The sequence below is a fragment of the Curcuma longa genome, chromosome 16 (assembly GCF_044706935.1).
Source record: "Curcuma longa cultivar G26 ecotype Majalengka, Jawa Barat chromosome 16, ITB_CL_G26_1.1, whole genome shotgun sequence".
Lineage (NCBI taxonomy): Eukaryota > Viridiplantae > Streptophyta > Magnoliopsida > Zingiberales > Zingiberaceae > Curcuma > Curcuma longa.
Genome location: NC_133876.1, coordinates 10,292,902 through 10,316,840, shown reverse-complemented (window position 1 = coordinate 10,316,840; position 23,939 = coordinate 10,292,902). Strand labels below are relative to the sequence as shown.

Genomic DNA, 23,939 nt, shown 5'->3' with positions numbered 1-23,939 from the left:
CACCCCTACTAGCTGGATCGAATCAATTAGTTCACCTTATCGAATTAGCGGGCTGAACTCAACAATTTACCCTAACTGTTGAAGGTCAAATTAGTGGGCCCGACAAATGACTATCGAGCACAAGTAATGAAGGTCAACGAAGACAATAGTTTGAGTACAAATAGGTACAGGAAGACAAACGTCAGCATGAAGGTCCACGTGTGTGATATATTACACTAATTTAGATGAATTAGTAATGTAATAATTATGGAGTAAAATGATAAGATTTTTTAAAAAAATTAAGGTATTTTGATAATTTTGAAATATAAAATACTTATTTGGAAAGTTTCTCGACAAGCATGCATAGATATTTAAACACGTTTCAGGAAAACTATACTTCCACCATAATTTTTAATCATTTACCTAATTAACTGATTTATACTTGCACTGCAGACTTGGAAATCATACCCCGCGAGCACCTTGCCAATCATCCGTCTCCACAGAGGCATTGCTCCAGGGCCCGCCTTATCCGTGCATACACAAACCAGTATATTTATCGGGTAGGGATCGAACTGGAGAATGCGGATATCAAAAAGCCGTTGGGGGTTGGACAACTAATGCTGGCCCCACACGTATGCCATTTGTGCCGCATGTCCAACAGTATGGAACCTCGCTTCCACCTCGAACCCGTCCATCCGGCCCGCTTCCGCACCCGTGTCACGTGCTAATGGGTCCCACATTTTTAATGGCCGCGCAGCTACTCATAGAACGGTTGGGATTGTGGGTACACTCGGAATAGGTTGGCGAGATATCTCATATCTTTCGTTCTTTTGTAACGGTTGGGCATTGGGCGAGATATATGGGTTGTAACAGTGTTACGCACTCGAAATGACCGTTATTAAGATGCATGCGCCGGCCACGTCTTCGTCCCTCTGCTGCTTTCTTTAGGTTTCTTTGCCTCCGCGTCGCCCGCTGCTTCGCAAGAGGAGGAGGAGAGGGGAAAGGTTGGAGCGATTCCGGTCTTTCCTTCCTCTATGCTCTTCTTTCTCCCCCTTTTTTAGTTTTTTCCCTACATTGGATCATCGAGAAAGAATAGTGCCGAGCCGGATCGGATCCCTCTCTCTCCTTCAATAACTAGTGAGTTCGTCGTAAAATCCTTCCTTTTTGTTTCCTTCTGCGTCTCCATTGTCTTATTTTGTTCTTGCCGCGGTTCAATTCCATGTGTTAGTTTGTTTGTATATTCAATTGGAGCGCGGGTACGGAAATGTAATGTTTGCGGTCTTTGTATCGATTTCGATTAAACCGGAAATTCTTTGTTGTATTTGTTTGAATACTTTTGGTGGTAATCATTGGGCATCAAAAAATGAAAAATTTAGTGTGTATACATCTTTCTTGGCGATGAAAGACGTCATCTGGAGTTGTCTCTTACAGATTTTTATTGCAGATAGAATATTTTGATTGTAAGCCTATATGATTCGAGTATATTTGTTAATTCTTGTTGTCTATTCATAGGTTTAGCACTGAAATTCCAGATTTTTTTTTTTTCAGTTGATATCGTAGTGATCACTTAGAAGGATGGGTGTGATATCAAGGAAGGTTCTTCCTGCTTGTGGAAGTCTTTGCTTCTTTTGTCCTGGTTTGCGAGCAAGGTCTCGGCAGCCAGTGAAGAGATACAAGAAGCTACTGGCCGATATTTTCCCTCGATCACAGGTTGGTTTAATGTTTTGTTCCGCCTCCTTGTTTCTTCTGTATGTGGTAGCAATGGATATTAACTCAGCAAATGTGGTAATGCTAATAGTTTTAACTTTACTGTTCTTAAGCAATTTAGACATAACGTGATCCAATCATTCTCAAATTGTTGCACTAGGAAATGAAATTAGCATTTTATTAGCAACCTCAGGACACAATGTCAGCACAACACAGATGAACTCATGCCTCTCCAATAAGTGATGCAATTAATACAACACTACTTTTGTGCAAAACTGGATTGGCAAAGCACTCACGTTATGCACCTATGCAACACTGCCATAATATATCATTGATGCTAACTCAATGTATCAATGTAATACTGCGATAGTATATCATTGGTTATAACAAAGTAACAATGCAATATGGTGCTAGCACATCATACACCCAAATGCTTTAGGGGTATGCAAGACTGTGCTAGCATGTCGCCATCCATCTCATGAAGAAGATCATAGCATGGAACTAGCAGGTTTCCCTAGCACCCTGACACTACGGAGAGGTATATTCTGCCCACTCAAGCATGATACAATTGCTGATCAACATCCTCAAAGTGTTACATCCATACAACTTAAACAACACCTACCAGAATATCTACTCCTCAACCCCAGAGGCAAACAAAAAACACCATTTCTTGGATCCCTTCAAAAACATGTTCTTGCCCTTCCCTTCTTTTTTGATGCCCCTCTGGTCCCCTTTCCTCATACTCAACATGGGCACCTGAGCTCTGATGGCATCATGTGGGGTGCCAATAGAAGTGGGGCTTGTGGATTTTAGTGATAGAAGATTTCATTTTCCCTAAACCTTGCCAACTTGAATCTCCTTTGGAAAAAAGGAGAAATGCAGAAAAAATTCTGAACATGCCCATTTTGCTTTATATGACTTCTATATATCAAGATAGCACTTTATTCCATGATTCTTTGATTCAAGTAGAGTAATAGATTCATTCGTGAGTTTTACAGGAGGAGGAACCAAATGATCGGCAAATTAGCAAACTTTGTGAATATGCTTCTAGGAATCCGTTGCGAATTCCAAAGGTAATTTCTACTGCTTTTCTGCTAATTTCTTTGTGACTATTGACTTTTTCACAGTTAATGTGCATCAAGTAGATTGGGTGTGCTTTTCTTGTGCTTCTTGATTTAATTGATTCCTGAACTAACTGATTCTTTTGGCATGTGGTATGACTATGGAAATATTTCTTTTTCAAACTAGTTAAATATACCTTCTGGTGTTACTGGGCTTCTTAAGTTTCTTCAGCTGCATACTGTGAACTACTAAGTTGATCTTTTTAAGATACAATATTGTAGTGCTAATTTTTGCATTTGAAGAATTTAAAGTTGGTCTTGGATCCTGGCTACGATTCATTTTCCAAATGTTTGCCCAACTATATAAAATGGTGTTGATGTAGGCCATCTGATGCTTTGCTCCTTATTTTCTTCCTTTCTTTTTTGCTTTTGTGGAGGCAATTAGATCTTCACATGTGAAAATTTTCAACAGATAACAACTTACTTGGAGCAGAGATGTTACAAGGAATTGAGGCTAGAACACTTTGGCTCAGTTAAAGTTGTCTTGGCCATTTATCGAAAATTATTACTCTCTTGTAAGGAGCAGATGTGAGTTTTTTTTCTTATGGATCAATTGTATGCTCTATGCGTCTATGTCTTTTTTTGGTTTCTTTCAATAAGGCATATTTTTTGTCTCTCTCTCTCTCTCTCTAGCTTTTGCCAGAATGTATTGATCTTTCTTATTGATCATACAAGCAATACTTAGTTGGCTTATATGCACACTTCTCATATGTAATCATCACTCTATTTGAAATTTTCTTGATTAGTTCGAATTCATTGAAATAATATCTAAAAAACAAAAAAAATCTAAATGACAAATGATAAAAGGTCATGCTCTTTGTTTACACAATGTGCACCCTTGACATTGTTAAGGAATAAACCTAAAATCTATGTAATAATAATAATAATGAACTTGTAATTCATGAATGTTGATCTTAAGTCAAGCACTAATGTGGTAGTCGCTGGCCTTGCCATTAGAAATAAATGGTAGAATTTTGCAATTTATTAAAGAATCTTCAGGGAGTGCTTTCAATAAAAAAGCAAAAGAATCTGAATCTGAATTAGTTTTGGGTCTGGAATTGATAGGGATTCCATTTTAGATTTTTGAACAAATGTTGGATGCAATCTAGTAACATGAGAAGCAAGAAACAAAATATTGTTGCACAGAAGTACTAAGCAAAATATACTGCAATGACAAATATAATTATGAGATAATGGGATTAAGTTTGAGCTCAATTTTATGGCCATCTAGAACGCAAACAATCCAATGTTTCATGAGCACATTAAATATATTGAAATTAACTGCCACTTCAGATATATCATTTCCAAGAAGATAAGCACATTATATGTTTTTTTCGAAGAACATATTGTGTATGTTTCTACCAAACTTCTCAATGAAGTTTCATTATTCCCTTATGCAACAAGCTGAGCTAGATAAATATCAATGCTCCAATTTCTAGGTGTGTTAGAAATACTGGAAAAAATAGACTTAGTTTTATACCTAGTTTTTTGATCAAGTAATTAGACCAAGAGGAAATGTATACACAGGTTGTAATCCTTTTCAGAATAATACACGCCCAATCTCTCAACAAATGTTTACATATAATTTAACTTTCTTCTTGCTTCCTGAAATTCCATTAATGATAATTCAAAAACTAACAACAACAACCGAACCTTATCCTACTAGATGAGGCCGGCTATATGGATCCTTCTACGTCATTGGACTCTATCCCCTACTATACATCATTTATATTTAAATAAATTTTATCTTGGTTTGTTGTTGCTAACCAAGTCTTTGTCAAAAACTAAATAGATATGAATATTTTGTGCATGAGTGAACTAGACCATACAGGTTCAAGCGTAATACATGCCTAGAAACTCAACTGTAGTTTTTTTTCCTTTCAATTTACTTGTAATATTAGAAAAAAATATCGGGTGTCAATACGATGTAAAGTTTGATTGAATGTTCAAAGCTTAAGCATTTTGGAAAGAATGCAATCTGTAGATTGATATTCTTAACATATACTTTAAAAAAATGAAAACAAAAACCAGCTGTCTGTTCTATATGCATTCATATCTGCAAACAATTTTTTGCATGCTACTGTAATATGCAATGTTAAACTCACAGTTTGTTGAGTTGCTCTAGGGTGATGCTAAACAGGAATCTCTTTTTGTTCTTTAGATGATAAAATCAGTCAATTAGTCCTTAAATTTGAATCTTGATATTAAAATTTACCTTGTGCAGGCCACTGTTCGCTAGTAGCCTACTTACCATTATCTGCACACTTCTTGAACAACAAAGACAGGATGAAATGTGTATTATTGGCTGTTATACCATTTTTGACTTTGTAAATAGTCAGGTTAGCTATTTCTTCATTATACTTGCGGCAGTTTAGTAAGGGAATGCTTGACCAAAATTAGCATTATTCTGTGTTCGTCTCAGACAGATGGCACTTATATGTTCAATTTGGAAGGCTTAGTTCCAAAGCTTTGCCAGATTTCTCAGGAAATTGGGGAGGATGAGACAATAAAAACTATGAATGCGGCAGGACTTCAAGCACTTTCTTCAATGGTAAGTCTCTAAATTTGAAAACCATACTTTCGTACTACTGAAGTGCAGCTTTAGAAAATGCCAACATGTTTCTGATCTGCTGTAATTACTAAAGAATGTGTTAAACAATGTTTGAAGTTCTGGCAACATCAGAGCTCTAGCCAAATGGCCAATCACTAGATCGACACCATTGTAGCTTCATTCTGTGTTACATGCCAACAGAAGTGATATGCTTTGTTCTAAAGAAAGGGGAAAGTTGATGTAATTCTGGAGCAGAAATAAAAGGAAAAAAGAGACTAGAAAGATGTATATCTCTTTCCAAGACACATTTTATCAGCAATTTGCAGTATAATGTTAATTATTTTGAATGTGATATGTTCCCTTAAGATGAAAAAGAAATTGAAAGATAAATTTTTTTTGCTAATTTATGATGGCCAGAAGCAGTACAAGTTGTAGTACCACTTTGACAGGCACTTTTGTTGTACTGAAGATGGTTCATGATTGTATGGTTGTGTATATAACAACTTGGAATAGTTATGATTGCTTGGTGTTTTTCTCTATGTAGCATCTAGGATGTAACATCCTTAGACGGAATGAGAAAGCTTTGACATGTTTGATGGGCAATGTGGCCATAGATCATATTTTCTGCTTCTTTGGCAAGACTATACCAATGATGCTTCCTATGTAGATTGTAGGTGTGAAACTTGAGGTGGGAGAACTTTGGATGCCCCATTACTCATGCATGTGTACTATTTTAAGGTGTAGATTTTGTACAATTACTGAATATAAATGCAATAAAAGTGATCTAATCGATTTTAAATATTACTGGCAATGTATTTTTGCATATAGTTCTATAAAGGGATGAGATCTCCTGTGGCATGGTGTAGTGGTAAAGACACTTGGTGGATCTTTAGACTAGCACAGGTCAATCCTCGGCTGGAGCACACTTATGCTCTATTTGATGGAAAAGCATGGAATGCAGCGCGAAGTACGATTATCCATAGGCCCATTGGCGGAGCGGTCATGTTACAGGTCATTATTGAGTACTCAGGTGGAGCATGACTCTCATCAGCGGGGAGTGACCTACGAAGGTTGGCTATCAGTGTCCAATAACGTGAGCGCTTCCTGAATTTACCCTGATGGCTAGTGGGAAACTTCCGTGGGCCCGGCCACCTCCAGGATTAGTTGGTTTGAAGAGTTGGATACTAGGATTATCAAAAAAAATAATAGAGAGGGATAAGATCCATGGAGCGGTCTCAAGTGGTTGGATGATGATGATAATTATCCTGGTACAATTGCTAGATTGAGCTAATTGTGCCCTCCGGCATTTACCCAACTTTCCCTCTTCTATCAAAATTTCACATCAAAGTTGCTCTTGAAATAAGGTCATTATGATAGCTGGCATTCAACTTTAGATAGAGATACTTCATATTCTTTTAATCTAATATGGCTATGTTTCTCTACTGTTTTGCCACAAGTTTCAGAGCTTCTTTATATTTATTTTCGAAACATTTGATTCATGACCATACTCTAGGGAGGCATACCAATGGATAAATAGAAGGCAAACTATGAGTTAATAACTGAAACAACATTTCTTTTCCATACTTATCCACACTTTTATGCTTCATCAGCTTATGTTTCTTCTTTACTTTTTCCATATCTGAATATTGATATAGACTGCTTGATATTTTTTGAGTGGCGCAGATTTGGTTTATGGGTGAATACTCTCATATTTCTTCAGAATTTGATAATGTAAGTTCTTTGTCCTTTTCAGTTTCCAAATAAGCACGATCTTCATAAGCATGATCTTCTTGGACAAATAGTAAGATGATATTTATTTTTTCAATTGAGATAATTCGGAACTACTTTTCATTCATAGATAGGATTTATCAAGAGACTTGTGCAATTTTTTATTTGTATGTATAATATTTTAATATTTAGTTTTCTACTTTAGTTTATAATGCCGAAACCCTGAAACATTTCTTTTAATTTGTCCATGTGAGACATGTTATGCTTATAAAGTGAATACACTAAGATATTATACTTCCATCACGATAGTAATCTTTATCTCTAATCATGATGCAGGTTGTTTTAGTAGTATTGGAGACTTATGAAAACTCTAATAAAAAATCTGACAAACCCAACGACAACCAGGACTCTGATCATAGATGGGTACAGGAAGTTGCTAATACTGAAGGTCAACCAAATCCTTCTCTGACAATGACTAGGGTTCCTTCTTGGAAAAGCATTGTTAATTCACGGGGTGGACTAAACTTGACCATGTAAGGCATTATCCATGGATACATGACTATTCATTTGTAAACATCCATTTATTCCACATATATTTACCATCTCTTGTTGCTAAATAGGGAAGAGAGCAAGAGCTCCATCTTCTGGTCTAGGGTGTGTTTGCATAACATGGCCAGGTTAGCCAGAGAAGCAACAACAGTCCGACGTGTTCTAGAATCTTTATTCCGATATTTTGATGATAACAACTTGTGGTCCCCTGATAAGGGGCTTGCTCTCCGTGTGCTGCTGGAAATGCAAGAAGTAATGGAAAACTCTGGTATGATGATTCTCTGCTACTGTCTTTTATGATATGCACTATATAAAGCTGCTAAATGGTTTTAGGAATTTTAAGGAGATTTCAGTGACCAGGCAATTCTTATTCTGTTCTGTTATTTGTTCTTCCAGGTCAAAATGCACACCTTTTGTTATCGATATTAATTAAGCATTTGGAGCACAAAACTGTCATCAAACAACCAGAAATGCAGCTCAACATCATTGATGTTACTACACGCCTTGCTGAAAATTCACAAGCAAAGTCTGTATCTGGAATAGGTGCAATAAGTGACCTTGCTAGACATTTGCGTAAAAGCATGCAGAACACAGTTAACATGTCAGAAAAGGGGGATGCTATGATCAAATGGAATATAAGATTTCAAAGTTCTATTGATCAATGCCTCACTCAGTTGTCCAAAAAGGTGAGCTTTTTATGATTCTTATAGTTTCTATTATATTTTGTTTCTGAAGCAACAATTTTCTATATTTCTGCAATATCATTGTAAGGGATGCATAGATTTGTTGTTTGCATACAGATGCATGCAAATTGCAGTTCACCATATTCTTAGCAACACCTGCTATATGTAAGAACAAGATTTTCTCCTTTTCATTCTTTAGGTTCAATAAGATGAGATTGCTAAGATGAATGTCTATGTTCTTACAAGATACAACTAAAAATGAAAATGATACTATGATTCAGGAGCAATTAGATGTGACTTAACGGATGATAAATTGTATAAGATGGGTAAAAATGGTACGGTCATGTTCAGAGATGACTAATTTATTTTATAGAGACAAGTTAAATTGATCGTCCAAAGTGCTTGGGATATGGGACCAAAGAAAATTCTATCAACATCATTAAAAGTGATTTAATGATTTAGATATCACTAGCAATATAGCCTTGTAGAGTGCAACCAAATGGTGGATTATATCCATGTATTGTGATTAACAGCTTTTTCTTCTTGTTGTTGTAGGTTGGCGATGCAGGTCCTATTTTTGATATAATGGCCATGATGTTGGAGAATATCTCAGCATCTATGTCAGCAGCAAGATCCACAATTTCATCAGTATATCGTATGGCTCGGATAATTGCATCAATACCATCCATGTCTTACCAGAATAAGGTAAGATCCCACTTTTGTGCCTCGTAGTTTTGAAGTTTTTTTTTGTATATCTTGTAATAATAGTTTCCTTTTGCCTATGACGTAGATATTCCCTGAAACCTTGTTTCATCAATTACTCCTGGCAATGGTTCACCCAGATCGTCTAACACATGTTGACGCACATCGCATCTTCTCTGTTGTTCTAGTTCCATCATCTGTTCGTCCCCGATCCTCTGGCACTGGAGCACTAATGTCATCTGACCTTCAGAGGTCTCTGTCAAGAACTGTCTCCGTGTTTTCATCTTCAGCTGCTCTATTTGGCAAACTCAGAAGAGAGAAGTACTCATTCAATCAGACTGGACTTCAAGACGATGTAAACAGAGTTTCTCTCAATGGTGATGGACAAGCAGTTAGCAATAATGACTCTCGTATGCAGAAGCTGCAATCAACTCTGAGCCGACTACGTAGCACAGCAAACCCTCCCCCTTCCAACACAGACCCAAATCTTTCTAATAATTCTAATGGAGAAATGGTATGTTTGGTCCAATATTAAGTTAGATCAATGTTGTCAGATTCATTGCTCCAGTGGTATGTAGATGAACATTTGACTCGTATGTCAAACTGATTGCAGGAACAAACTTCACTTGATTTGAGCAGCCAGCAGATTATGCTTATGCTTTCATCCATCTGGGCTCAAGCAATGTCACCAGATAATACTCCAGAAAACTATGAAGCTATTGCTCACACTTACAGTTTGATACTTCTTTTTTCTCGGGATAAGGTTACATTTTGATATTTCAATTTATATTTTGCAAGAAGAAGCTCATTCTTAAAATGAATCCAAATCTTCTCATTATAGGACTATGTTAGCCGGAAAAGATGTAGCTACAACTTGTAATCCTATTGAACAACACTGTAAATTGGAAAATATATTCAAATCTTCTCATTATAGGATTAATTTAGTTGAAAGAGATATAACAAGATCTTGAGAGTTGTCTTTTCCTATTGCAGATGCTATAAAGTGAAAAAAAAACCTAGATTGTGAGTAGAGCATGATGGACATGACCTGGGTTTAATTTGTTCTTGTTTCTTTCTTATCTAGTTTATTTCCATACAGGTGGTTTTTCCCTCTCTTTCCAGGTTAAATTTTCCTACTTTTCAAATCAAGACTAAACCAATAAATTTTTTAAGTTTGGTTAGGTTTGATTTATCAGCTTTAGGTTCTTGATGCCCACTCTTACAACTCATTTGGCAATTTACCTTCGTTGAAAATTTTGCTGACCCTCATTCAGTAGCTTCCAGTGGTTCTTTCTGTTACAATGTTCTTTATTCAGCACAGCAACGGTTGCTGTAATTTGCTTACCTTCAAAGTTCAATTAATTCGAACATATTACTATTTGGATCGCATTTGCATACAAATTGGTTTCTCATTGGCTATGCTTATTTTTTTTCCTTAAACTTTTCAGATGCAGACTTCAGTTAATGAGATTTTGACTCTTAGCTTTCAGCTTGCCTTTTCATTGAGAAGCCTTTCACTTACAAGAGGAGGTACATTTCAAAGTACTACAATATCTTTTACATCAAATATAATATATATTTCTCTTATAGCATGTATGTGTTAAAAGCAAACATTCAATACAACTTAAAGCTCCTAAGGAGACAACTTTTCACTTAGGGAAAAAAAATCAAAAGGGCACCCCTAATCCCTTTTTGTCAAAAGAGCGCCTTTTTATTGTGAAAAAAGGGGCGCCCTTTTGACGAAGCTGATAATAAGGAGTGCCCTTTTGATTTTTTCCCTTCACTTAATGACCCCAACTTTAGGAATGGGTTCCTTCAACTGTTATTCGTATGTCATATGGTTATCAGTTCCTAGCTTGTAAAGGTAATTTCAATTTGATCAAATGGCAGAATGGTCCTCAATTCATTTATATGACTTAGCTGTCAATTTCTCATAGTTCTTTTTACCCAAACATACAATTTTCCTGAATATGGTTTAAAATAGAAAATCACTTCATCCCCTAAAAAGCCACATTGGCTAATGATTCTTTGATGCTTTACAGGCTCACTTTCACCATCACGCTGCCGCTCTCTTTTCACATTGGCGACAGCAATGATTATATTTTCCTCAAAAGCTTTCAATATTTCACCTCTCATTCCAACTGCCAAGTCATCGCTTACTGAAACAATGGTAAGCAACTTTTTGTTACATTGATAACTTAGTTTGTATTTGAGCAGATTCTTCAATATAAATACTTGGGTAGATTTGTCTCATGAAGCTTGATTTACCTTGATATTTCACCAGAAACCAGATTGGATAGAGTGGCTATTGTTATATAGAACTAAAATGATCGATTCTTCTGTATTTTTTTTTTAGTTTGTTGAAGTAGTATTTCTTCTCTGCTCCAGAAAGATAAATAAGTCTTCCAACTAATTCTCATACAATATCTTAAGTCTTCCAACTAATTCTCATACAATATGTTATTTTGTTGAAATCACCATGACTCAGTTTAGAACCATTTCATGGTAGCAATAGCATACACTGCTAGCACATTTTTTTCTGCCATTTGATGCTGACATATGTTCTATGATAAATATTAACTTTCATAACTTGATGTGTTCGTTAGATTGATCCATTCCTCCAATTGGTCGAGGACAGTAAACTTCAGGTTTCAAAAGATGTTCCTGATCACCAAAGAAAGGTTTATGGATCACAAGAGCATGATAGTGCTTCATTGGAATCTCTTTCATCAATATCAGCAGAAGAAAGCCAGACAATTGAGGCTATGGTTTCCATGATCGTCAACAGTTTGGGAGATTTATCTGATGTAAGTACTGATAGTCTGATTTCGGTTTCAACTTACTAGGTTTCTTCATTTTCTTGTTTAACTGTAGTTTTCCATATATTTTTTTGGCTGCAACTGTTATTGCTGATTTTTTCGGGGTTTGCAGTCAGAGATATCGACTCTAAAACAGCAGCTACTCAGTGAATTTTCTCCAGATGATATATGTCCACTGGAGTCCCAATTTATTGACTTTCCTAGTTTTGCTCCAATGTCCACAAATAAAGACTCTGAATCTCAAGAGGTACTTAAAATCAAATATTGCAGGTGGTTTGCTTTAAAAAAATGGAGCAGTGATAGATATTTTCCCTTTTTATGTAGGCCACACATGCAGCTTTTACAATAGATGATGACTTAATCGAATTATTCGATAACCCACAAGAAACTGGCTCACAGCAGCTGATGGACACCAATCTTCTGAGTGTCAATCAGATACTAGAATCAGTATGTTTGCAATCCTATCGATGTCTTTAGCATAGTTTTAAATCTTTCTAAACATGTACATATTATAGTTACAGGTAGATCATATTCAGTAATGAATTAGAATGAGTTTCTATCCTTTTAAAACATATTTAACAGGAAGTTCATAGTATATGTTGTATTTGGCATCATATTTGATCAGCTATTTATTTCACAAAAGTACCTCAAAGGAGGGGGCCTGATTGAAATTTGAAGTGTGAATGGTCTTCGTGCACTTTTAAAAAGGAGCAATGATAGACTGCATGAAAATGCAGCATGAAATGCACATGACACACACACTGCATGCAGGTGGGACCCATGCAGTGTGTGTGTCATGCTGCATTTTCATGCAGTCTATCATTTCTCTTTAAAAAGTTCACAAGAACTACTCAGAGACTGAGTTCAGAAATATGGAATTGTGATCTTATGTTCTTCAAACCATATGAAGTTATAGCATCTTGAAGTTTCAATTAGTGTCTTCATGTTAAGGCATAGGCGATTGGATCTGTCAATTCCCAATGTTTCTGGAAAATATAAGAAAAAAATACTATTATACTGAAGAACATTTTACTGACTTTAACTCCATTTTTACCTTCAGTTTACTAGATGGGCTTTCATACTATCTGTAGAGATGATGGCTTAAAAAATGGTATACTGGTATAGGTTCTTGAGACGGCATGCCAAGTCGAAAGATTGTCAGCATCGAGCAACTCCAATGTGCCATTCAAGGAAATGACTAGCAATTGTGAGGCTCTTCTGTCAGGAAAGCAGCAAAAGTTGTCTGTCTTCATGGGTCCCCAACTCAAACAGGACATCTTGACTGGCAACTCTCTAGACCAGAATGATCTGAAAATACCGCCTGCTCAACCGTCCCAATGGGTATGTAACATTATGGTATACGATTCTCGTGTGCTTGTTCTTACATGTTTACTAACTTTCTACATGTTGTCTATACTAACATTTTCATATGTTCTCAATCAAGATTCCATAATCTGTACTGCTTGTTACTTGCACTCTAAACCCTTCCATTCGTACATAATTTGCATACTAATAAACATAGGTTCGCCTTGGCTTTCCTTCCCTTGAAAGATTCTACTTGTTTTGTCTACATGAGCTAACTTTACATGATCATTTTGCTGGAGACTCAACCAAAGACATTGTGAATATAACCTGATTTACCTTATGTACAGGTTGGAAATCCATTTGTGGAGCAAAACTTCATTCCATATCCCTACCAAGCCCCTACCTCATACTTTTGCGGCGCGGAGCTCCACTGTGAGCCCCAAATGTACCGGCTTCCCGCATCGAGCCCCTACGATAACTTCCTGAAGGCCGCCGGGTGCTGAAGGAGCAATTCTTGTTTGTGGTAATGAGCATTAGTCTTGTATCTTCTCCTCTACATTCTTTTGTTGTGCTTTATTCGGAGAAAAAAAAAAGAATTCCAAGAAACAAAGAGATGGTTCAGTGAAGTGAGTTCCTAAAATTGTTCATGTCGAGCATTGTGATTATTGTCCTCTGAGTTGTGTATGCGTATGAGAATTGTGTGTTCTGTGAGAGGTGTGCACCCTTCAACAACCATCATTATTCCTTCATTTTTAACATATTTGTCATGTAAATCATCCAAGGGAAAATTTCAGTTCACTCCTTCCTCAGACTTTACTTTTCCATAATCTTCTTCTAGTCGTAAGTTTGTAATCATCTGCTGGGGGTATCTCTATAAAAAAAATTAACTCCAAGGGTGTAATGTTATTTTTCTATTTTATTTATTTATTTATTTATTGTGTTGTTGGCAGATTGATTAAGAAATTTAAAAAATGAAAATAAATAAATTTCTTCTTCCTTTCAATTTCGAAATTGGCTCTACTTTATTGCTTCCTTAGTAATCTATTTCTATAAATTAATAGAAAATAAAATATATTATTCTTTAATGACTGTATCTATTCTTTTACTCATAAAATAATATATCCTTTAGTTCAATTCATAAAATAACAAAATTCATATTTTATTGTTTGGAAAATAATCATGAATTTTAAAATAAAATAATCTTTCCATATATATATATATAATTATTTTATGAATACTAATAATTTAATATGATGATGATCCGATGAACGTTATCATCTTTGCCACGAGATTTTTCGCTGGACCTCCACGTGTCCGTTGCCAAACCTGCATTATATTAATCATATCGAGCAAGTTCATTTTCGCACAACTCCACTTTCCGTGGAATTCCTTCCTATAATCCTTCTCCGATCCATCGAATCGCTCGTCGGAGATTGCGATCGATCAATCGGTCCATGGGCGGATTCGCGAGGAAGGAGTACGAGTTCCTGTCCGAGCTCGGCCTCGGGCCCCGCAATCCAGGATGCTTCGTGAACGGCGCCTGGAGCGGCAGCGGCCCCGTCGTCGCCTCCCTCAACCCCACCAACAACCAGGCGAGTTCCTTCTTCCCTTCGATCTTGAAAGTGGGCGACTTTTTTTTACCCCGATTCGTCTTCTTTGTTCATGTGAGTTGGGGTTCTTGATTCAGGTCATTGCGGAGGTGATGGAGGCGTCCATTGAGGACTATGAGGAGGGCCTGCGGGCTTGCGCTGATGCAGCTAAGATCTGGACGCAGGTTAGGGGCCACTTAGTGACGGATGTGATCGATTAAGGTTCTCGTTCGCGCTAATCGTGTTTGCATGAGAGTTGAGATTGACTAAATGCTCCTGTTTTCGAGGTTTTTTTTTTCAAATCGTATTAAAATGGTTGGTAGTTAGAAAGATAGATTCAGAGAGAAATGTTCTGCCGTAGTGATCGTTTTGCACGTTTTCTAGTTGCAAATACTCTCAAAAGCAAGGATATTCTTACTTTTTGTCGGTTCATATAATCTGTTATTTGTTCACTTACTCGAATTTACTGGCCTGCAATTAGAGGACGGTGTCGGTCTACGCTATGATTTTTGGTTATCTATTTTTGGGAATTGGGACATGATAAATTGTGTAGATTTAGGTATTTGCTCACTCGCTAATCTTGTCTGTATGCCCGATGGGGCTGCCTGAGAGCTATTGTATCTTTTTAATCATATCATAATGTCGGTGGTTAGAAAGATAGTGCATTTAGAGAAGTATTGTGGGCAGCTGATTGTAAGTGCACATTTTTGAGCTACAAGTTCTCTCAAAGAAAGGATTTTTTTATTTTTTTTTCTTGATGCATAGGATTTGTTAAGTAATTGTTCACTTACTCAAATTCAATGCTGTGCAATTATGAGAATGGTGTTCCTCTTGGCTATTGTTTGCTACTTATTTTGGGAGTTGGGGCATGCTAAATTGTGTCAATTTATTTCAACATATAATGCAGATGATATTTACCTTTTTTTATCAATCTTTTGTGGCACTTGCCTTAGTTCTTAGTTATTAGCTTGTTCTTTGTTTGAGCTGAAGTATTTGATTTACAATGGTCAACCAGATTCCAGCTCCTAAAAGAGGAGAGATTGTTAGACAGATTGGCGAAGCTCTAAGAACAAAGTTGCAACACCTTGGTAGACTTGTCTCCCTTGAGATGGGGAAGATACTTCCAGAAGGGATCGGTGAAGTTCAAGTAAGACATATACTGTTACAGTGCTATATCAATGAAGTTCTTAGTTAAAGCTGTGTTCAAACTTAAGATCTTCTGTTAACTGATTACCTGACATAGTTCTAGGGTCTTCCTCCATTTTACAATTCATACAATGTGGAAATATTTGAGCATTGTTTTTGTCTCACAGACCCATAACATAGTTACCACATGGAATTATAGTATCATTGTCAGTTATTGTGTAAGTTGTTTCTGAGTACTTCAATTCGATGTTGAGGTTCAATGACCAACCTTATTTTTATTTCCATTGATATGTATTTTTTAGTTCATGGAATATATAAATATGTTACCATTCTCATAACTATTTAAGTAGCTGTGAATAATTTTATCCATGCATCTGATTAAATTCACTGATAGAACTGTATTTTTCATACTTACATAATGTTTAAATCTTTATACAGGAAATCATTGACATGTGTGACTATGCTGTTGGGTTGAGCCGCCAGCTAAATGGATCTATCATACCATCTGAACGTTAGATCCTCCCTCTATTTGCTTTCAATTTTCTTAACTTTTACCCTATTTCAAGTAATCTTTTCGATGAGAAGGTTTGATCATAGATGATGATGCTCACATATAAACATCAAATACTATTTCTTTGTCTTTATACAATATAGTCAGTGCACCTGCATATCCTCTATTTTCATCCACTTGCAAGAAAAGGTAGAATAGTTAACTATATGCGCATAAGCATCCCAAAGATAGCATCATAATGATAGTGATACCATCATTGTTTCATAAAGCATATGCAAGTGGCATATAGGTTTACATATACATTTCATTTATGATTATCATGTCACATGCCATATATAAGACCTGCAATTTCAAGACCAGTGTCGGAACACTAAGTCAGTTCAACAATGCATGTAAAGAATAGCCTTAGAGTGGGTCAAGTGAACACCTAGTAAAGATGCTTGGCTAATAAAAGGTCTAGTCCACTAGCACCTGATTGGGTGAGCATATTTTAGGCCAGGTCAACTGAACTAGAAGTCATTTGGGTTCCTTAGCAGGGGAGTGCTGGCCCTTGCACTCCCAGTGAGTTCATAGGAGAGCTCAACCTCTGCATAGCGCATCAGTTTTTTATAGTGTGTCAATCGAGCTCCATATTCTACCAATGAGAAGTGCAAAAGATGATTGATGATTTCACAATTTGTTGCATGGTTTTAATTTGTAATTTTTATTTGTTTAACTGATCATCCATAAATTTTCTTGTTTCCAGGTCCAAATCATATGATGCTGGAGGTATTAAAACTATGTTATTAATTAGGTTCCTCTAGTTTGATGTTAAATATAACAATGAAAATTGGTGGATCTGATATCCATGCTTCATGTAATTCAGGTGTGGAATCCTCTTGGAGTAGTGGGTGTCATTACAGCTTTCAATTTCCCGTGTGCTGTGCTTGGTGAGTTCCTCTAATATCCTTTTCATTTATTACTTTTGCCTCTTAAGAAAACAGTTTGAGTAGATTTAGCAAAGATCACATGAAGGAACCATTACTGCTGAAACATAACAAAAAAGAATAATAAGTAAAACTAGAAGCATGTTTTGTAATCTGAGACAAATGGAAAGTGCACTAACCAATCAACCATGAAATTTTATATTCCTTAGTTGAAACACCTTTCTATTTGATGGAACAACACTATTTAATGACTTTCAGTACCCTGTAACTTGATCAACTTGTACTGTGAAATAAGTAATACTTGTTTGTTTCTGGAATAAAAAACAAAAACTTTGTATATTATTGTCACCATGTTTTGGTGGTTGTTTTCTGGAATGAAAAATTAAAATCTTTAATATTATCTGTCATCGTTCCCATATTTTGGTTTCTGTTAAATTCTAAGTTTTTTAACATTGATTTTTTATAAGATTTGCACCTAAAGTTACTATACCCCACTACTGTAGGATGGAATGCTTGCATTGCACTAGTCTGCGGAAACTGTGTGGTTTGGTGAGTTGTTTTGAGCTTTCCTTACCTGTTTGCAAAATTACTCTTGTGCATTTCATTTTTAAGGATGGATGTTTGTAGCTACGATCAAATATAAGTGGTGCAACCTATGACGAATCATGGCTTTTGATTTTCTCTAGTGTCTTTATATACTTTGATAAACTCTTTCTTTGGTTAGACTAAGGACTTACCTTCTGAGATTCATGCTAGGATCATTGTGACAATCTTTTCAGCAATTGGGAATTTTATGTTCTCTAACCCGTAACTAGGACAATGGTTCTTTTGACTGTCACTAAACATTTGTCTAAGTTCCTCTTTGATCAACTCTTTTTTTCCTATAAAAGACTTGATTGTCATTGCCTGTGCAGTCAACTGTTGCTTATTTTTTTCTCTTAAATGTGGAAAACTGGATAAAAGGCTCACAGATTAGTAGATCAGGACCTTCCAATATGGATGGATGCTCATGAAAAAATAGCATCTTATATCCTATAACATTTCATGGATTCTAAATCTAAAATATGAAAAAATAAAGGTTGTGCTAGCGAAGGGTTTTCTTGTAAACCTCATCTCCAAGCAGCATAGAAGTAAATACTTCACCACTGTCATTTGAACAGAAAGCAGTTCTTTGGCTATAAATATTCCATTGCACAACATAAGAAAATCTCCAGGTTTTTCTCAGGAAATCCCTGCAAAATCATTATAAGACTGCTTTACAAAATCTTGTTGCTTTTTTTACTAAGGTGCATTTACAGTGATTGTATTGAATTATCCAACAGATAAAATTCATATCATGAAACAACAGTTGGGGCATAGCATTAATGATGAACCAAGAGGCTTCTTTTCATCCAGATAATTACCTAGAAAATGTTTTATTACAAAAGATTGGTTTATTAGTTATTAGTGCACTAATTCTTGTAACTAATTTCTACATAAAAAATGTGATCTACAAGACGTTGCTTCATTGAATTGTTTTCTGACTGATCCAAAGTAAATGAAGTTTATCTATTAAATCTTGGACCACAATATTTTTGGAAAGTGGCATTCTAGTGGTTGTTTCACTGCTATAAGGACCTACAAAACAGCTTCTTGGTTCCTTCAACTTGAAATTAACTCGGAAAGTCTAATTGCTTCTCTAATCATATTTCGGTATGAAAAAGTTTTTTGTTTTGCTTTCCAGGAAAGGTGCTCCTACAACACCATTGATCACTATTGCAATGACTGAGATCATTGCACAAGTTCTAGAGAAGAACAATTTGCCAGCAGCAATTTTCACTTCATTTTGTGGAGGGGCTGAAATTGGTGAAGCAATAGCTCGTGACACAAGGATTCCTCTGGTCTCATTCACTGGAAGCTCCAAGGTGTTCCTGTGTGCTGAAATTAGTTGTCCTTTTTCTTAACTAAAAGATATCTGGCAGGTTATCTTTATATGATGGCATTTATTTTGTTATTCTGACTAGTTCTTATATATGGGGGTATGAATTGATTGAGATTGTAATTACACAACTGTCACTTTATTTAAGCAGACATTTTTTCTATGTTTAAACTTGAACGTTATTTGATGATTTGGATATACTCACCCGGTTCCTAATTATCTGGACTGGTTTCTCATCTTAAAGTAACAGAGTCAACTATACTTATCATGTTCAATCCTTGGTAATGGTGAATGTCTTTGCACTTGGCACATACTATTTTTGCACAAGCCAAGAACAGTATCATTCACTTTCTGCAGTGAAATAGCAATAACTTATTGGTGTTGAATGCAGGTTGGTCTCTTGGTTCAGCAGAATGCTCATAAAAGATTTGGCAAATGCCTGCTTGAGCTCAGTGGAAATAATGCTATCATAGTCATGGATGATGCTGACATTCAGCTCGCTGTGCGGTCTGTTCTCTTTGCTGCTGTTGGTACAGCTGGACAACGTTGCACTACATGCCGTAGACTAGTAATCACAATTGACTTTCTATATGCTGTTTTGATCCTTGTCTGAGGACCTAAATTGATCAATCCTTAACTGAGTCTAATTTACCTGGGTTATTTTCTGTAGCTTCTTCATGAAAGTGTTTACCAAACTTTTGTTGATCAATTGATTGAAGTCTATAAGCAAGTCAAAATTGGGGATCCATTGGAGAAGGGAACCTTATTAGGACCATTACACACTCCTACTTCAAAGGAGAACTTTGTGAAAGGTATTGAAGTCATTAAATCACAGGTTAGTTTGCCCCCCTTTTGTTTACTGCTACATTTGTTATAATAGTTCATCTGCTTACTCCTTTAATTGAATATTTGGCATTATGACCTGTACCTCCATCTTTTTCAAGTGTTGTTTGCTTCTGGGATTCTTCTGCTCATTGAATGGAGGAAAAAATGCTTTTCATAAATTAATGAACAACAAAAATCATTAAATGAACAATCAAATCAATTTTGTGTGCATCTTTGTAGAAATAGATAGATTGACTAAGTCAGTATAATATTCTTGAATACAGTTTGTCAAACAACACAGAATGTTGCTTGTTATATCAAGAAGCCTCTTGTTGGAGTAATGTATTAATTTTTGCACTTGCAGTTTTTTCCACTGTTCTCTCTCTCCTTGTATCTATAGAGAGGTCATGTCCAAACTCTAGAATCTGTCATGGACTTGATGATATTTTTTATCTTTGAAAAGTGGCTAATATCAGCGTGTTTGAGGTTAAATGTTTCTTCTAGACAAAATTAAAGCCATCTCTGCAACGATATTCAACTGCTTATGTTCATTTGAAAACTGTAGGAACTTTTTAGCTTGATCGCTGGTTAATTTACTTATATCTGCCAAGATAACCATGAGGTGGATAATTAACACAACTTTCTAAGAGAAGGAAGAAGACTGATTTCTCCTGGAAATTGTGTTCTATGTCTATTTTTCACCTTTTTTTTGGTTTCACCATATTTTCATCATGCAGGGTGGGAAAATTCTCTTCGGAGGGTCTGGTATCGACTCTGAAGGAAACTTTGTGCAACCTACCATTGTTGAGATTGCACCTAGTGCTCAAGTAGTTAAAGAAGAGTTGTTTGGTCCTGTCTTATATGTAATGAAATTTCAGGTAGTTCTTGACACTGGCATGTAATTTGGTTTGTTTCTTTCATTGCCATCCTTTTATTTATGTAATGGCCAAGCCCTGATATTATGGTCTTGCTACTCAACTCTATAGTGATAACTTGTTGCTGTTTCTTATACAGACTTTAAATGAGGCAATTGAAATAAACAACTCGGTGCCACAAGGACTGAGCAGTTCTATATTCACACGCAAGCCTGAGATTATCTTCAAGTGGATTGGGTAAATCATCCTCGAACTTATTGGATGAATTTGAAAACCTCCAAATGTGGATGTTTTAGAAGGACTAGATGTTTGTTTTAAACAGTTTGTTTGCACTTCTTGATAAGGATCTAAATCTTCTAAGTCAACTTTGTCATGGTTACTGTCTCTAGGTCTGTGCATTCTGCAACACCAATAGCTTGATGAAATATATTATCTGTGCTGACAAGCTAGACTTACCCAAGCTTAATTTAATTGTTTGTTTGCCTCGTGCAAGGTAATATGTGGATTCAAAATTGTGTTGTCGTATAAATATAGTGGGGATTTCTTTTCCCTAATATCTTAAAAACTTGATCATTTTATATCAGAGAAGCTACATTTTTATCTCTTCAGGATACTCTTGTTTAATTCTGCTCGTGTTTTCCCTCCTCTTTTGTCAATATACATAGTTATTTTCGATCTTTCATCCTAAATGGTGTATCTTTATGATACAGACCTCATGGCAGTGACTGTGGTATTGTCAACGTAAACATACCTACCAATGGCGCTGAAATTGGCGGAGCTTTTGGTGGTGAGAAGGCCACTGGAGGAGGTCGAGAAGCAGGAAGTGACTCATGGAAGCAATATATGCGGCGAGCAACCTGGTAAACTAAGATTCAATTTCAATTCTATGTTTTCTTATTACGATTCTAATTTGTCCAACTGATCAAACACATTACTGGTTATCATCTTTATCTTTGTTTCTCTTTGCTGTCGATAAAACATCATTTGCTCATTAAACGAAGAAAAGGCTCAGGGCAATGTTTGATTAAATAATTGGGTTAACTTAATATAACCTCTTTGTTTTGCTTGTTTGAGAAGGTTATATCATGTCGCGATATTTACATTGAACTTATACAGGCTCTTTAACATCGTCGATATGTGTCTTAAGATTTTAAATTGTATCTAGCTGAAATAGTTTAGAATTTTTTTGAGTTTTAAGAATATGCAAATATAGATTGAACCCTTCCTAAATAGTCTTAATTTATGGGACACCTAATGATAATATTATCAAACTTAGCGTGGTATTAGAGCAGCAGCCTAACCAAATTTAATCTTGCTTAATGAACAGTTAGATTACTCTGTTCCTCAATTTTCATGGGATTGGCATGCTAAATGAAGAGGATATTTCATCTCGCTCCTTGGAATTCACTCTGGTTTCAAAATGCCTCCTAGAGTTCTAAAATCATCAAAATGGTTCTAGTATTTCGTGAGGACGATAATAAATTCTCATGAAATTAGTTCTTGTCCTAGCTAGAATAATGACATTGTTATCGTGTTGAACCTTGATTTTTATTTATTTACTTACCTCGAACTCATCTATCAATCCATCACTTTTGCAGCACAATCAACTATGGCAGTGAACTACCTCTTGCTCAGGGAATCAACTTTGGCTGAAATTGCTGGTACTTTTTATTCTCCCGATTTTGATTCATGCAGCATATGCACAGATGCTTGTTTCTAATCCCTTAAATTCTTATGGCTTCTCTATTAACAGATATGGATCGAGCCATTTACTTGATAAGGAAAGATGTTTCAATTTATGGAGAGATTATGTTAGCTAACTTTTTCTATAAAATAAATAAAATCTTTCCGATGATCATGGGCTGTGTGTTGCTTTATTGATTTCCCAAATTCAATCTAGGTATGATAGTAGAGTCAGATACATTTCTCACAGTAACATCCACATAAATAGGGTGAACTTTAGCAGAGTAATGGTGCCAATGTGCCGTTTTCCCCTTCATTGCCAACTAGCCTTGTGCTTCAACTTGATGTATTCCCAACCATTTGTTCACTCTATTTTTGTTTTTATTTCCCTTTTAGATAGAAAACTACCTTTGGTGGACAACTCAATTGCCATATCAACTACATAGTTTTTATTAATCGCATCAAATAGAAAACTAATAGTCCATTCTTTTTTTTTGGAAAGACAAAATGATGCCTCAATTTAGTGGCAACAAGGCCAAAACCTATCTCACTGGTTGCTATCTTCCTCCTTGAGTGCCACCTTTCAGTGACTTGAGATGATGGTTTGAGTTGGACATAATAGCCATATTCTTGCACCACCCAATGGAGTCCATGAGTTAGCTAGTTGTCAGGGATGATTACTAATATTTTTTTTATTTATTATCGAATTTATTATTATTTCTTTTTAAAAAATAACAAATTTATTGTAATTTTTTAATTTCATGTGTATGATACCTTTTTTATTTTGTAATAAATTGATCATATGCTTCTTTCCTTGTTTCTTCTTCATGTTATGGTCTTCCTTTCAAATAGAAGAGGGGATCAATTTTTACAACAAAATCTGTAAATAATTATGCATAAAAATATTTTATATGAGATTTGCCGCTTTATTATATTCATATTGATCAGATATTCCAAAGCACTACTCGAGTTATATAAAATATGGTATTATTCACGTGAAAATCAAAAGTTGCATTATTCAAGATCGAAAGCAATGGGCACTTTGATAGTTGATAAAATACATAACTTGAATAACGACATTTGTCGGCTTTTTGATCTAATAATGCTCATTTGTGATAGGAACTATAGGTGGGAGAACCCTTGGGCATGAAGCTTTTGTTTTCCTCCTCAATATTTCATTATTTTTTAGAACATTTTTATAGAATATCATAATTCATTTTCGATTATTTGTCATTGCTACCGTAGCTAATTCCTTGAGAACCAAGATGCAACAAGAGTACATGATCTTCGATGCTAGAAAGTGTCTCTTAAAATGTGAGTCG

General features: G+C 35.8%; 2 protein-coding genes across 4 annotated transcripts; both read left to right on the top strand.

Moving 5' to 3' along the window:
* Window positions 1-932: 932 nt before the first annotated feature.
* LOC141847441 (protein SEMI-ROLLED LEAF 2-like) lies at window positions 933-13,953 on the top strand. Of its 3 annotated transcripts, none has more exons than XM_074735488.1 (20): window positions 933-1,116; window positions 1,528-1,689; window positions 2,685-2,759; window positions 3,220-3,335; window positions 5,032-5,146; window positions 5,230-5,358; window positions 7,112-7,159; window positions 7,423-7,619; window positions 7,707-7,903; window positions 8,032-8,321; window positions 8,874-9,023; window positions 9,109-9,534; window positions 9,634-9,783; window positions 10,469-10,562; window positions 11,063-11,190; window positions 11,627-11,827; window positions 11,952-12,086; window positions 12,164-12,286; window positions 12,965-13,180; window positions 13,492-13,953. In XM_074735488.1, the coding sequence occupies exons 2-20, from the start codon at window positions 1,555-1,557 to the stop codon at window positions 13,645-13,647; spliced, it is 3,081 nt and encodes a 1,026-aa protein (XP_074591589.1). In that variant the 5' UTR covers window positions 933-1,116; window positions 1,528-1,554; the 3' UTR covers window positions 13,648-13,953. The 3 variants fall into 3 exon arrangements, with proteins under 3 accessions (XP_074591589.1, XP_074591590.1, XP_074591588.1); XM_074735489.1 differs by lacking the exon at window positions 7,112-7,159 and adding an exon at window positions 7,042-7,089 and having other exon boundaries at window positions 10,469-10,550; XM_074735487.1 differs by lacking the exon at window positions 7,112-7,159 and adding an exon at window positions 7,042-7,089.
* Window positions 13,954-14,514: 561 nt separating this feature from the next.
* LOC141847722 (aldehyde dehydrogenase family 7 member A1-like) lies at window positions 14,515-22,792 on the top strand. The gene is made up of 15 exons (XM_074735790.1): window positions 14,515-14,736; window positions 14,832-14,918; window positions 15,749-15,880; window positions 16,318-16,390; window positions 17,136-17,158; window positions 17,256-17,319; window positions 17,820-17,865; window positions 19,040-19,220; window positions 19,626-19,802; window positions 19,905-20,069; window positions 20,797-20,937; window positions 21,074-21,171; window positions 21,645-21,794; window positions 22,533-22,595; window positions 22,688-22,792. The coding sequence occupies exons 1-14, from the start codon at window positions 14,599-14,601 to the stop codon at window positions 22,585-22,587; spliced, it is 1,530 nt and encodes a 509-aa protein (XP_074591891.1). The 5' UTR covers window positions 14,515-14,598; the 3' UTR covers window positions 22,588-22,595; window positions 22,688-22,792.
* The last annotated feature ends 1,147 nt before the right edge of the window (window positions 22,793-23,939 follow it).

Coding starts and splice junctions, on each gene's coding strand:
- LOC141847441 (XM_074735488.1), top strand. CDS start 1,555: ATGGGTGTGATATCAAGGAAGGTTCTTCCTGCTTGTGGAAGTCTTTGC. Junction 7,620..7,706: donor GGTGGACTAAACTTGACCAT/GTAAGGCATTAT, acceptor GTTGCTAAATAG/GGAAGAGAGCAAGAGCTCCA. Junction 12,287..12,964: donor TCAATCAGATACTAGAATCA/GTATGTTTGCAA, acceptor ATACTGGTATAG/GTTCTTGAGACGGCATGCCA.
- LOC141847722 (XM_074735790.1), top strand. CDS start 14,599: ATGGGCGGATTCGCGAGGAAGGAGTACGAGTTCCTGTCCGAGCTCGGC. Junction 14,737..14,831: donor TCAACCCCACCAACAACCAG/GCGAGTTCCTTC, acceptor TTCTTGATTCAG/GTCATTGCGGAGGTGATGGA. Junction 19,803..19,904: donor GCACTACATGCCGTAGACTA/GTAATCACAATT, acceptor TATTTTCTGTAG/CTTCTTCATGAAAGTGTTTA.